At 34.1% G+C, this 16,148-nt stretch overlaps 2 protein-coding genes across 2 annotated transcripts; both read left to right on the top strand.

The window, feature by feature from the left end:
• Positions 1-2,695: 2,695 nt before the first annotated feature.
• LOC123688537 lies at positions 2,696-4,169 on the top strand. Its single transcript, XM_045627126.1, has one exon. The coding sequence runs from the start codon at positions 2,697-2,699 to the stop codon at positions 4,167-4,169; it is 1,473 nt and encodes a 490-aa protein (XP_045483082.1). The 5' UTR covers position 2,696.
• Positions 4,170-4,413: 244 nt separating this feature from the next.
• LOC123688377 (piggyBac transposable element-derived protein 4) lies at positions 4,414-6,162 on the top strand. The gene has a single exon (XM_045627108.1). The coding sequence runs from the start codon at positions 4,414-4,416 to the stop codon at positions 6,160-6,162; it is 1,749 nt and encodes a 582-aa protein (XP_045483064.1).
• Positions 6,163-16,148: the final 9,986 nt, after the last annotated feature.

The raw sequence follows: 16,148 nt of genomic DNA, 5'->3' as shown, positions 1-16,148 counted from the left end.
AGAAATCAATCCGTGACGATAGTTGGTAATGATATTGTAACGAGATCGCAAGCCCTACGCCACTGCGTTCTTCTGGAACAGACCCGAAGCGTCCAGGGAAAGCTAGAACGATCGAGTGTCTTCTAGAGAGAGATGCCGGTAGTATTTAGGCCCAGTTTCACCAAACAGCACTTGATCCCAGATTGATTAAACTCCGCTTGTTACTAAAGCAGGCTTAACAGTGTTTTCTGTTTCACCATGCATCAACCCGTCCGAAGATGATCGCGATTAACCAAATCGCGATTAAATAGTCAAACCATTTGGCAACGTTGTGAACAAAAAGTTATATAGTGTTCTGTATCGTATTAGCAGTGATGACCACCATTGCCACTAGGTGTCAGGTGTCATTCATTCATAACTCATTTCAAATCATTTGTCATCTTGTAAACAAAAAACAAAGTTAATTTTTGCCGAAAATGTCGAGTGATGTGCTTCGAAATGTCGGAAACTTGCAGAAGTTGAAAAGAAATTATCCCATTTCACAAAACCACACATTCTGGAAAAAAAACTATATAAGTAATTTTATTAACTTATTTACTTTTATTAACAAGTTTAACTGCTTCTTAAATAATAATTCAATCAAACATATCAATAAATTATTCTTTGCAATAAATTTCATAAAACACAAAAACAAAGTTTACGTGTATTTTAAATGGGAAATATTGAGCCTATACATATAGTCATATTTTGATAAAATTGACCCAAAAATTAGAAATTTCCGGAAAAATAATTACATAGACAAGAGTTCCATACTGATAAATAATTATTAATCTCAACTTGAAAGGTTATAATCCTCCAAAAATGGCCGATTAGTGCTAAATCGCGATTGGTCGATTAAATGGCGCTTTGGAGTGTGGTGAAACGCTACATTACATTAATCGTGATCTAAGGCCTCACTTAAGAGCCAAGTCAAGATTAAAGCATTTGGTGAAACTGGGCCTTAGAGAGGAGGACACAGTCGACGGATTGACTCTCCAGTGCCGTATACTCCAGTAGAGATAAATAGTGAAAATAAATTAATGTAGTTGAAGTGAATCATATGTGAATAGTTAAGTCTATTTGTGTAAATCAATAAATAAATTAGTATTAGTAGGAAGTTGACTGATTTAATTAACCGAAAAACGTTACAATATTGACTTACTTATCATTTTGATTTCACTTGTCTCTGACGAAGAGGTAATATACTTTTATAAAATGACACCAGGAAAACAAGCTAATGTTATTTATTCTACGGAATACGATAAAAATTTGAAGCCTTCTTTGCTTTTTGCGCATGCATTTGCAGGTTGCGACACTACAAGTGCAATTTTTAAAAAAGGAAAAAAAAGTATAATATCTTTATTGAAAAAAAATCCTGATTTGCAAGCTCTAATTTCTAATTTTCTAATAAGAAAATATTTTCATCAGTTAAAGTTGATTTAATTTGAAAATAAAAATTTTAAATTGTTATAACTTTTTTATAAACAATTAAAAAAAAATTTTTTTTCTCTAGAATTAAAGTTTATAATCATATAAGTAATTTCAAAAAAAGAATTATGAGTTTTTTCAATTTTTCAACAACTTATGATTTTTTAAAGTTCCTGTTATCATCCCCTAGCTTCTAGCTACCCTATCTCAGTTAATTTCAATTTTAGGAAAAAAAGTTATGATAACATTTTTATGTAAAATTTTACGCTCTACAACTTTTATTCGAAACTTTTTTTTCTAACACTTACCATTTCCCCAAAATTTCAAAAAAAACACTTTTTTTATTTTTTTTCACCCCTTCTCGGGGGTTAATTTAAAAAAACCTTTCACAGTTCGTTTTTAGATGCTTCAAAGTAACTTATATCGAAAATTCAAGTTTTAACCTCAAAATTCGTATTTCATTGACCATTTTCTTGGACTACTAGTGGAGTTCTTATCTGCGCGTGTGTAGTTGAGTTCTTTATTCCTTTAGATAGTATGGAAAACGACCGAAAAAAATCCTCTAGGGGATACCAAATGATGTTACTGGCTCGAGAGAGCACAGGTAAGTAAAAAAATTATAGAAACCTTCCATCATCAACATGTATGATAATGATGCTAATGGAGGTGACAACACTGATAAATCAAACGTGATTATTATCAGACAGGATATTATTACTTCTGGTAATTCAACTGAAAGAAGAAAAAAATTAGAAAATCATTGTTATTACTGTGAAATGGATGTTTTGAATTTTGTAAGACATGTTTACAATAATCACTCGACGGAACTGGAAGTCATAGAAATTCAAGCAAGCAAGGGTGTGGAGAGGAGACGTTTATTAGCCAAATTGAGGAATAAAGGTAACTTTCTCAAGGGGGCAAATGATTGTCCAAAAAGAGTACGCAAGTCAATATACCCAAGTACTGAAGCATTGCCTTGTGATACATGTCTGGGATATTTTTCTTCGAAATTATTGTACAGACACAGAAAAAATTGTACCGGACAAGGTGGCCGAGCTCAGAGTGAAGGCCAAAGCAAATTAGTTAATACTATCAGAATCGATGAAAAATTGCGTAAGGAGGTATTTCCAAGAATGCGAGCGGACAAAGTTTCCTTGGAAGCAAAAGCCGACAAGTTGATTTGTTCATTTGGTGCGCGTTATTTGAGGATCCATAGAGAACAACACTTTGCTGTGGTGACATCACGAAAAATGCGAGAGTTATCGAAAATACTGATTGAGATAAAGAAAATGGAACCAGCAATCAAATCGCTTTTTCAAGCACTCCGGCCTGAATATTTCGATTTATTTGTGAAAGCTGCACAAATAATCTCCAGGTACGATCCGGAAACAGAAGAATATGGGGCACCATCACTTGCTATGAATATAGTAAACTCGTTAAAACAATGCTGCGATATAGCAATAAATTTTGCTCTGAAAAGAAACCCTATAATCGGAACAGTTCCAGCAGCTGAAGCGGAAGCTGAGCTGAAGACAATGATTCATTTATTCGAAACAAACTGGAGATATGAGATATCAAGTCAAGCAGCAAATAATTTGAATTTGAACAAATGGAATAAAATTAGCATTGTGCCATTGGCTAGCGATTTGAAAATCATGAAAGACTACCTAGCTCAATGTGCCCAAAAATCAGCCGCAAAACTTCAATCAATGAGGACTGACATAACAGCTTACAATAACTTAGTAGAAGTAACATACTGCCAAGTACTTTTACTTAATCGTAAACGCCCTGGTGAGCTCCAAAGAATGCAGCTTCATATATATTTGAACTGCGGTAATTCGCAAGGGCAATATGAGGAGTTTGAGAAAATCATTTCCCCAGTCACCAGAGGTAAAAGGGGAAGGGGGGTACCAGTACTTTTCACAACAGAAGTACAAAAAAATCTTCAAAGTCTTATTGATAACAGACCGAATATGGTTCCGAAAGAAAACATGTTTTTATTTGCTAAAGCCAAATGCAAATCTGAATTGAGTGGATGCAAGGTTTTGAGCAAATATGCACAGGCATGTGGTGCAAAAAATCCCAAATCTATTATTGCAACACGTCTCAGAAAACACTTGGCGACCTTGATGCAAATTTTCAATATGACGGAAGGAGACATTGAGCAACTTGCATCCTTTATGGGTCACACAACAGGTACGCACAAGGGTTCGTATAGACTTCCTGATGATGTCTATCAAACGGCCAAATTATCTAAGCTACTTCTGCTCATGGAGAAAGGCGAGGCAAACCACTACAAGGGTAAAAGCCTCGACGAAATTGAAATAAATATGGAGGAAAACTTACTGGATGAAAAGCAAGATGACGAAGATGATGCGAAAGACGTTGAAGAACCAATAAATGAAAGTATCAAAGAATCGAAGAATGGTAGTGAAAAGGTTGATGATAGTAATAATACTGATTGCGTGAACACAGTTGAGAAGGAAAACCAAGCTATGCCTCAAAAGAAAAGAAGAATACTCATTCCGTGGACAGAAGAACAGAAAAAATTAACAAGAACCTTTTTTGCTAAACACATAAGAAATTCTAGACCCCCAAAAAGACATGGGTGCGAGGAACTTATAGATGCAAATCCAGGAGTATTCAATAACAAAACGTGGCTTAAAATGAAAGTATTCGTTCAAAACGAATATAGCAAGAAAAAAAATCAAGACTTAAGGTAGAACTCATATTAGAAAAACTCTTATTTAATATTGTTGAAGAGTAACGTCCATGATTATAAATATTGAATGAAATGTTAACAGGAGTTTGGACCAGTTTTTATTTTGATTTCTTATTATTTGCCAACGTTTCGAATCTTTTGTGATTCTTCCTCAAGGCTCGTATTTATTTCAATCAAAATATCGGTTCAATACCTACGAAGAAAATGAAAAATACCTTCAGCAATTGCATGATGAGGTGTTGAATATGAGTGAGGAGGATCTGGATCCCTATGCAATTGATGACTCTGAAGATGATTTTAGGCCGTCTGATTATAGTTCAGAAAGCAGTGATGAAGAACAACCAATACAAAAAAAGGTAAAGTTGAATAAAACATTGTCTAACCGAATTTCTACTTCAACATCTTCTCATGTTGATGAAGTAATAGAAAATGTTGTTTCACAAGCAAATGACGAATCATCAGAAGATCAGAATAATGAGGAAGACTCGCCGACTGAAACTCAGTTCACATGGACTGCTGTGACAGGAAAACACCTCAAGTCATTTGATTTCAATGCAGTGGAAACTGGCATTTCACCTGAGGTAGCGGTTACTCTGGCAAATAAAAAACCTTACGATTTCTATAAGTTTTTCCTTAGTGATGAAATAATCGAATTCATTGTCAGTGAGACTAACAAATATGCTCAGCAGACGATAGAAAATGAAAATAGAACTCAACATTCTAGACTGAATAAATGGAAGCCCATAACACCGGACGAGTTAGAAGTTTTTCTGGGTATGATTATTTGGATGGGGTTGGATAGAAAACCGCGTCTAGCAGACTATTGGTCCAAAAACATTCTATATGCCAGTGAAGTGAGCCATTTCATGTCTCGAAACCGTTTTGAGCTGATATTACGCATGTGGCATTTTTCTGATAACAACCAATGTCCACAAGGTGACCGTCTTTTCAAAATTCAACCCCTTATTGATCGCTTGCTAGAAAAATTTCAAGCAGCCAATACCCCGAACAAAGAAGTTTGCATTGACGAGACACTGGTGCCATTTCGCGGACGCCTTTCGTTCAAACAATACATAAAAAATAGAAGACATAAGTTTGGTATCAAATTATATAAATTATGCACAGAAAATGGCTACACTTTCAACCTGAAAGTTTACTGCGGTAAAGATGTTACCGAACTAGGAGTTCCAGCGTCATCTTCAGTTGTAATGACACTTATGAGAAATGTTCTGGACTCAGGTAGGATACTATACACAGATAATTTTTACACCAGTGTATATTTAGCGCACCAGCTACAAAACAGGTCAACACACTTGGTAGGTACTCTAAGATCCAACAGGAAAATGAATCCTATAGATGTTGTGAAAGCAAAGTTGAAAAAAAATGAGGTTATTGCACGGGAAAGTAACACAGGAGTCGTTGTACTGAAATGGAAAGATAAAAGAGATGTTTTGATGCTTAGTACAGTACACACTGACGATATTGTAGAAGTCCAGGCTGAAAACAAAAAAACTGTACAGAAACCGAAAGCAGTGGTGGATTATAATAATTGCAAGGCATTTATTGACCTATCTGACCAGATGAAGTCGTATTCTAGTGCTCTACGCAGAGGAGTGAAGTGGAACCGCAAACTGGCAGTCGAGTTGATCACTGGAGCTGCATTGACCAATTCACATATCCTCTATAAAGCTATAACCCAGGACAAAATACAAATTACCAAGTTCAAAGAAGAACTCGCAAAAAATCTTCTTCAAAAAGGTATTCCACAAGAGAAAGAGGAAGAAGAAATAGTAGACCAACAAGCGAAGAAATGTGGCCTGATAAAGACAGAAGCAAGAAGAAGATGCACCGTTTGCTACGAAACTCTGAGGAATAAAAATGGGAGAGAATATGCCATGAAAAAGTGCAAGCAAACTCCATACAAATGCGATGGTTGTGGGTCATTTTTTTGTGTTGAATGTTTCTATATAAAACATAAGTCCATAAAAATATGATGTAGTAATCACGAGCATATTATTTACATATAAGGATATACTTTTATATTACCAATTATATTTTATTTAGATAAAAAAAATGTTGATATATTTTGTGTTTGAAAATAAATTTTATTTTGCCTGAAAGTGTGTCTGATTCAGAGTCTATTTGAGATTATAATTCTAGAGCAAATAACTCGCTACTTTATTGATATTATTTACATATAAATATATACTTTTATATTACCAATAATATTTTATTCAGATAAAAAAAATGTTGATATATTTTGTATTTGAACACAAATTTCATTTTTCCTGAAAGTGTGCCTGATTCAGCGTCTATTTGAAAATATGTTTTCAGAGCAAATAACGCGCTAAGGTCGGTAATCTGGCCCCAGGGCCATGCATGAACTGCCTGCATTCACATTGCACAGTAAGTGTGAACTGAATAATATGATTCACAGGCCGTAGAAGCCCGTTCATATTTGGAGTTATATTCAACTCGCGCAACCTCTAGACCAAATGCACCGTGAGACAAATATAACTCACATGGCGATCAACGTGTTAAATGAATACACAGAAGATATTGTGACTTACATTTCGGGATTTATAGTTACAAAGGTTGTGAGAAAAATAAATTGTCAGATTTGTGTGTCCATCCTGAAGTCAAACAGCACAGACTCAAAACTACAGTTAACCCTGGAATGCTACCCGGGGTACACCCGTACCCCAGAATCGGAACAAAGTTCTGCTACTTTCCGAAAGATAGCGCAAGAGGAATGACCATCCTAGTAGTTTCGTGTGACGTCTAGTCAGTCGTAGTGAAGCATTGGTTATAGGTGTTTGTGAATTATTACTCCACGCACGGGTTTTTCGGGGTACACCTGAACCCCAGGGTAGCAGAATCGCTATATAAACGTATATTATATATGAATTATACCAAATAGGTAAAAAGAATTTCTAATACAATAAAATAACGTTTTAACCGAAACAAATTTTTTAGGTTGATAGTTTTCATTTCAAGGGGAAAAATGAGTTTCAAAAAGTTTTTCAATTTGGAGAATGACAAAGATATAGCCGAAATCCACAAAATACTTTTCGATTCAGATTCTGAAGGAGATAACGAATCTGAAGAAGAAGATGCAATTATTCCTGATTTCAGAGAAAATACTGAGAACCAAAAAGAATTATTACTGGATAATTTTACGAAGTAAAAGTGAAAGAGAGACGAAAAAATTCTGCTATGTTTGCTTATAGCCATCAACTCACACTTTTGTCGTACTGTCCAGCAAAGAAGAATAAAAAAATAGTTCTTATGCTCTCCACTATGCATGAGAAAGGAGACGAAGCAAACGAAAATAAGAATTTGCCAGATATCATTCAATTCTACAATGAAACTAAAGGAGGAGTTGATACTATGGACCAGCTTTGTCACACATACTCCTGTTCCAGAAAAACTAGACGCTGGCCACTATGCTTGTTCTACAACTTGCTAAATATTATAGGAATCAATGGTATGATTCTTTTGAAAGGTTCAAACACCCGAGAAAAGGAAATAATCATAAATAGAAGATTATTTCTGAAAGAGCTTGCCATGGCCTTAGTGAGACCGCATATTATGATGAGCCGACTGAATACTCCAACTTTGCCTCGTCACCTCCGCGAAACTATATGTCGCGTGCTGAAAATGAATGAGGAAATTCAAGCACCTGATAAACCTGAGCAATTAACTGGAAGATGTGCCTTCTGTACAAGGTCCCAAGACCGAAAATCAAGGGTGAAATGTTCGATCTGTAAAAAGTTCGTGTGTTTAGAGCATCAGAAAAAAATATGTCCCACCTGTGGGTGAAGAACTAAAATTTCATCTTGTGAATAATATCCTCACATTTATAGTTCAAAGTTTCCAGAATTCCATATTATTTTAGAATGAAATAAAAATTTTACTGAAAAAATGTCATTTTATTTTGGGGTACACCTGTACCCCAGGGTACTATTTGAGGAGTATAAAATATGGGTAGCATTCCAGGGTTAAGAAAAACCTTGGGGGTATCTTACCAATGCCTCTCAATTTTTTGTTGATATCTGTACTCAGGCTGAAAAGATATTTAGGTGGACAGAAAGAGTTTTTAATATATTCGATAAAAATTATTCGAACTTGTTACTCCGTCTGATTCTCACTGCATTGAACAGTGTTGATCCAAAATTGTTCAATGTTTTCAATCAGTATCTGTTTGATGATGAACCAGAGAGAATCCATGGTCCTGCTTAACGAAAATGATTCTGTAAACCTATTTCAATTTGAGGTTTCACCATGAATTGAGAAATCGACAAAGTGCAAAATTAGATTAGAATCGGTTGAGAAGTAGATTGACAAAAACTCTAATATTTGTAAACCAATAGATTTTTCTAATGATATTTAAATCCAATATTTTTATATATACTGTATTTCTGTGATAAATATATTCTGTTGTTCTATTGAACCAATAGGTTTTTTTTAATAATATTTGGACCGTGTTTATCAGAAAGGAACCAAGCGACTTTTTATACAAATAGAGGTAATGGTGCCAATGCAGACAATTCGGTAGAACATTATTCAGGAACGATCCAAGCGCCTCTTTTTTATTTGCATGAAATATATACATATGAACCAACAACTATACTGGCATTACAGCATTTGTTATAAATCTGAAAGGAACCAGGTGGTTAGTTCCTTTCAGATAAAATGGTTAATGTTAACTGACATGCGTCAAAACAAACCAGGAAGAAAACAGATTCAGATACAAGAAAGATCACATTAGATTCTTCATGTAGGTACTAACATTTTCTGCACAAGGGTGTACATGACACTATATGACAGTTTTGTCCCGTTCTTGCAAGAGAAGCATTTTACTATGTTGACAAGTGCTCCACTTGATAATATCCCAAGCGAAAATTTTGGTGAAGAGTTAGAAGTTCCACATGAAGATATACCCAGCGATAGTTTTGGAAAAGGATTTGAAGTTAGAGATGACTATTTTGATTCAGATAACATGGGCATTGGCACCAGTATAAATACTTTGGTAAGTTGAATTTACTAGGTACAGGTTTTATAGCCAGCGTGTATCTATTCGTTGACAGTTGTGCCTATTCTTCATCTGGTTGTTTCTTAATAATTTTGTTGAAGATTGATTTGTCTAATATTAATAGGGTTATACTAAGACTTATACACTTATACAATTTTTTTTTTTAAGAAGAATCCACTTACCATGTCGAAAAATGTACCACTTGAAAATATGCCCAGCGAAAACTTTCTTCAAGGGTCACAAATTATAGACAACCATTTCGATATAGGGAAGATGAAAATAGTTATTTATGATGCTGAAAATAGCAAACAGCATTGGCAGATTGCCAAAAAATTTCTGTATCTGAAGTAAAAATCTCAAAGTTACCTGAAGCAAATGATATACGGAAACGAGTGTGCAAGAAAATGTTTATGGAGAAGCTCTATATAGGAGAATGGAGCATCAAAAGTTGGATTAGTCAGAATATTACTGATGGAAATGCATCAGCTGGCAATGAACAGTCAGCGATTCCAAAACCAGCTAAAAACCTTCGAAGAAACAAACAACCATCAAAGAATAAAGAGTATCTTATTAGGTTCCTTTGGACTCTTCCACAAATGGAAAGCCATTATTGTAGGAAAGATACTACTAAATTTTACCTAGAATCACAATGGCAGAACCTAAATGAGTTATATCGGTTCTACTCTGCAGAATGCTCCAGGCAGAATTTTCAAGCAATAAATCACACTATTTTCCGAGAGGAGTTCAAAAATCAAGAACCTTTCACTATACAGGCCAAAATAGAATCAAGAATCTCACAAACTTTTATTTATACCTTATTATTTTTTTAATTACAGGAAAGATCAGTGCGATACTTGCACTGGTTATACTGTTGGCACCATAAAAGAAGAACAATACTTATTGCATATAAATAGAAAAAAAATGGCTCGTGCTGAAAAAAAATCCCTTAAGAATCAGGCCACAAATGACCAAAGAAGATTGTTAGTTTCAATGAATGTGCAATCAGTATTAACAGCGCCTAAATTACAGGTGTCAGCGTCATATTATAAAATGAAGCTAACGGTCCATAACTTCACTTTCTTTAATATGATCAGGCAAGGACTCAGATCATTTTATGACAGCCTCATTAGTCAAGAAAAATAATAACTTTAGATCCGTTCCATTAAAGTTAAGAAACAAAAATTGTTTTCATAATATTAAAACTATAGGATTTAGTTACATAAGTACTAGTTCTTTAGTTTTGTATTCTCTGAATAAACAGCTTTGGTAAATTATATCCTCGTATTTATTTACCCAACATATTCAATTATTTCGGTTAATATACTGATTTTAAGAATAGGTATTTCGTTACAAAACCTCGTGAGTTTTTGCAAAAAGTTTAAATAATAAGACAAAACCTCGTAAGTAGATTCATTTTTCAAACAACAAAAATAATAAAAAAGTATTTATATCCCCAGAAAATGCTTCAGTAATCACATTAGTTTAATTAGAATAGTTTTTAAATTTTCTCACCTGAAAGAGTTTAACCCTTTTTCGCTTCTCCTGTAAAATTTATCAAAATCGAATTACGGGGTTTGGACTTTAACCATCGATTTGTTTCAGTTAAGCAATTTTTGTAAATATTATACATTTTCGACCAATTAAGAAATTCAATTTTTCAATGCTAAATAGCATCAATGAATGAGTGAGTGCATTACACATAGCCAAATTTTTGTATTGAATGGTGAATAATTATGTTCCATTAATTAGTGTTTCAATTTGATTCAAAACACACAAAAACAATTGAGATGAAAATAATAATATGGAAAATTACCTTATAAATTATCAAGCTAGAGTTTTTAGTAGTTCCCAATAATGCAGTTGGATGCCTATTTACTATGTTCTTCTCACCCCCGTATTTCAACGAATATTTTCCTGTGAACAGCTCTGCAAAGCGTTATCTTCATATTGGTGAAAGACGTTACATCAAATTCTCAAGCACAGTCTCTCCAACATGTGCCTTTTTCGTGCTCCCCCAGCCTCTTGGTTGATTTTGTATGGACAATTAGAGACGCAGCATTAAGTTTTCTAAAACCCATTTCTAAAAAGAAGGAAATTCAAAAATCATACACAAGAGAAAATGTGTACAATAACTTACTTTTTAGTACCGGAAGATTTGCTGTATAACAAAAATAGCTAACTTCGATTATTTTTGTGATTACAGAATGGTTCTTGCTGCAAAAAGAGAGTAAATGCTTTCATATAGTGATACATAATGAAATTTCAAATTACTACTTACCCACTGAGCACTAACACAAAACAGATAGGAAGTAAGATGTCTAAAGTTGTTTTTAGACATCTTAATAGGAAGTCAACTGTGAATAAGTGTATAAACACAGAACGGGGTTGTTCTTGTTCCAAATAATAGAAAACTATCTTTTAATTATAAATTCGTGAGCTTATAATATGACAGTAACAAGTGAAAAATTTACACAGTTTATAATTAAAATGACTTTTAGAGGATCAAAATTTAATCTTTAAAAATGCTCCTCAACCGGTGCCACATTTGGTTATATTTAGTTAGCAAAAAAAAATCAAAGATGGTTGTGTTCTAGGGATGGGACGGTATTTCAATACCGCGATTTTGGAGCGGTATTTTTGAGTAACGTAGTCGCGCGTTCCACAAACGTAAAGTAACCGGTTCCAAAGTAACGATAGTTACGGCGTACCGGCACCGGACTTCGAATTATAACATCGAAACGGTTTGGGATATTTGAACGAGGTTTGGTAAATGTAGATACCTCATTAAGGTTTTACATTGAATACCACGTCTTCAGCAATACACATAGATATAATTTCTTTCACGTAATACCTAGATTACCCGAGGATGGTATATTTCCACTGAAGTTTACACCATCTGTTTTTAATGAGGTGCCCTTCGAAGATTCTAACCTTTGTTGTTATTCTGAGCCACCAAAAAAATTGTATGGTTTTATGATTTTGTTATGCTTGCAAGAAAAGAATATTGTTATGCCTGCATACGTTCTTCTGGAAAAACGTAGAAACTCAATGAACAATGAATTATCATTCAACAGCAGCGTTGCCAACCGTACGGTAATTACCGTATTTGTACGGTAAATTGATGCCAAATACGGTATACGGTCCGAATGGGCTACCGTACGCCGAAATACGGTAATTTCGTAATTTCAATTGCGATTTTTTTTTTGAGCTCATTGTAATAGTGGCTTTTGAAATTGTAATGTATCGATAAAAAGAAGTTTTATTTCTGTGTAATAGCACAACATTCTATGTTCATGTAAAATAACAACCTGTAAAAATCATCTGTTAACCTCTCTCTTCATTCTTAAGTCTTCGAAATATCTCAAGATTGATATGTGAATCAAAACGATACCTTTCCAAAGATGCTCATATCATTTTTGCTAATGAGTTGAAAGCAAACTTTGTTAATAAATTCAACAGAAGATATGATGATGACTTGAAAGAAATGTGCTTGTTAAGTGAATACAAAAAATCAAAAACTAAGAAATCTATGCAATGAATAATGATTCACATTTAAGATTACTTATATATTACTTATTTTCATGTATATATTCTTCTGTACATTTTATTATGTTTATTCAATTGAATTAAAAATTCCACTAATTTGACAAAGCATTTTTTCTTTCTCTCCCTAATCTTTGATTTAGGGCTTAGTTAAATTTTGACAAGTTTAAATTACAATTTGTAGGTTAGGTATGGCCATAGAATAGAAAGAATTGTTTATCTCTTTCTCTATGTACTTCTGTGGTTCTGTGTACGGTAAAAGTGTCCCAAATACGGTAATTTCTCGTCCCTGATACGGTAATCTCAAGATTTTGGGTTGGCAACGCTGTTCAACAGGACAGTCCACAAATAGTCTAGGTATCCCAATGGTCTCGTTTCCTTCGTTCCTCCGTCGCTGATACTCAACCCAGTTGCAATCGCTTACGGTTTTGTTGCCTGTAACCACAGTTACAAAATCGCGGTATTTTGGAGCGGTCGCGAATGTAACGCGACTGGTGAGTAACCGGTATTCCCATCCCTATTGTGTTCAGAACACAGAATATCTTACCTCATACCATATCACAGAACAATAATAATTTCTTACTTAGAATATAAAATACCAGGAAGGAGCACAAAGCCAGTTTCCATGTTTAAAGCTGGTGAACGGAAATCCGCCATTACAGGCTTTCCATGATTCTTTACACTTTACAGTGGCGACGCTAGAGGGGGGTGGGTGGGGGCTCGCTCTTAGATAAGCAGAACTATAGGCGAATCAACATAAGCGCTGCGCCACCTGGTGACAATCAGAGTAACCAGAAATGTTGACATGGTTCTTGGGTTCTTGCTTCAGAGGTAGTCACTAGTCAGTTCTTTTCATTCCTCTGAGGTTTTTGCATTCTGCTTTGTTTTTGTGTGATATTCTTCAAATATTTATATTTTTTTTAAATCATTTCAATAGTTATGAGTCGTTCGAATCGCTATTGTTCAGTTCCTGAGTGTTCTTCCTGGGAAAAAAATTGAAATATCAAGTTCCATGCTTTCCCTCAAACTGGTAATAAATATCGTGTTTGGGTGGAAGGAAAATTGGAGAGTAAAGTGCTGATGGATCGACAAAAAGCTTGGCAACTGAAATTCAAAATCGATAAACCAGTGACAAGAAATATGAAAGTATGTTCCCTGCATTTTATCGATGATGATTATTTTTATCGAGGTAAGCACTGACAGCACATGAAATTTTAGATTATATTTATGGGGATAATAATAATGATAATAATCGTTTACAGATTTCAGTTCTACACAGAAAAAATGTTTGAAAAAGACTGCTGTGCCTTCCACAAATCTTCCTGTTGGATCTACTACCACAAAGGAAGAACCTGAATGTTTTAGTAGTAGATCTGAAAGATTGAAACAAAGAAATATCAACAAAGAAAAACTCGTTGCTGAAGAATGCTCTTGTGAAGAAATCGAACCTGCTCTACAATCTACTTCCCAAGATGAAATCGAAGCTGCTCAAGGTCTATAACAGCTTCTTCAGGGTCAGCCCGATTATAATGGGTCTAAAACTTTCAGGGATTTCAAAGTGCAAGTGAATAATCCTAAAGTATCTTCTTTGTGTGACCTGATAACAACAGATAGTGCTCTAAACAGTTTCACTGGTCTCAATAATATGAAACTATTAGATACAATAGTAGAAGCAGTACAATCTATTTACAGTGATCAAATATCACATCGTTTAACAATCAAGCAGGGTATTGTTTTAGTTTTAACAAAATTGAAATGTGATCTTTCATATGTGACATTATCTGTTTTATTTAGCATTTCACATGAATTGTGCCAAAGATACATTGTCTTCAAATCTAAGGTCTCTCTCTTTCAATCTAACCCTCGTAAGGGTGTAGTGACATCATGTCGCGACTCTTTGAACGAGCTGCTTCCAGGATTCCCTATCTTGGGCATGATGAACGGCTTCGTGCATATTCTCCCAGAGTTTTAAGTTGGTCTATCCATCGTGATGGTGAGCGTCCCCTAGGTCTTCTTTCCTCGATTTTTCCTTCGATGATTAATTTTTCCATTCCATCCGATCTCCTGGCAATGTGTCCAAAATATCTAAGGTACTGTTGACTAACCATCTAAGGTACCTTTACACAATATTGGAAAAAATACTCAGAAATATTTGGACATAATAAAGTTTATTTTTACCAAAAAAATGTGTTACATAGATAACAAAAGAATAGTTGAGATGTAAATAAACATTGTACTCTGAAATTCTATATGTATATTTTTTCAGGGCACACTGATGATACTTCTCTATCAAATTTTAATTATTTTAGAATAGTCGTATAATATGCCGAATATATTTTCAAAATAAATACATTTCATAAGTGAAATATTTTCAATTGAATTCTCATTATTTTTGATGATTCATTAGTCAAGAAATAATATAATTCGATAAATAGGTATCAATATGAGTAGTTTTAAGTAACCTAGTTATATAAATTTATTTTTAGAAACATTTTATGTAAATTGAGTTATCTCTTAATAACTAAATGAGAATGGATATGCGATTTTCTGTAGTATTCCTAAAAATATTCAATACATTAGCATTTGTAATATTTTGTTGGGACTGTATAATTGAAGGGAAACGTGAAATGATCAATTCGGATAAGTAAAAAAACCTTTCAACTAAAGTTTATTAGTCATGCAAATAACATGTTACATATTCATTATGTGACCAGCATTTAAAACTTCTTCACCTTCATAAACACTTCTAGAAGTGTTTGTGCCTTTAAGATACCCCAAGTATTCTACTAAACTCAGTCTTGCCATTTGGTACTTTTAGAATCCTGTAGTATAATAATGTTGATTGAACCGTTCACATATTATATGCACACGATTGTTATTCGTCATTTTTCGAAGTCTTCCATCCTTGCATAACTTTCAATATCACTAGACTGAACTGAAACAAATGATGATACCTACCGCCTTTACCTAAAATGAAAATATTATATAGGTACACAGTAACACACTTGTTCACTATAGAAGTCTGAAAAGTTTTTATATTTATTGTAAAATCAAATTTAAATAAAGCAAATACACACACAACTAATACAACAATTTAAGGTAAAGGTGGTCACTATCATCATTTGTTTCAGTTCAGTCTAGTGATATTGAAAGTTATGCAAGGATGGAAGACTTCGAAAAATGACGAATAACAATCGTGTGCATATTATATGTGAACGGTTCAATCAACATTATTATACTACAGGATTCCAATAGTACCTTTTTTAGGTCCAAATGGCAAGACTGAGTTTATTACAGTAGTAGTAGTAGTAGTAGGGCATACTGATGATACTTCTCTATCACATTTTATGAAATTATTCAATTGAATTTTCATTAGTCCGGCTATAATATAATTGGATAAAT

The sequence above is a fragment of the Harmonia axyridis genome, chromosome 1, assembly GCF_914767665.1.
Source record: "Harmonia axyridis chromosome 1, icHarAxyr1.1, whole genome shotgun sequence".
In the NCBI taxonomy this organism is placed as follows: Eukaryota; Metazoa; Arthropoda; class Insecta; order Coleoptera; family Coccinellidae; genus Harmonia; species Harmonia axyridis.
Note: the sequence above shows the minus strand (reverse complement) of the source record. Positions and strands in the feature narration are given on the sequence as shown.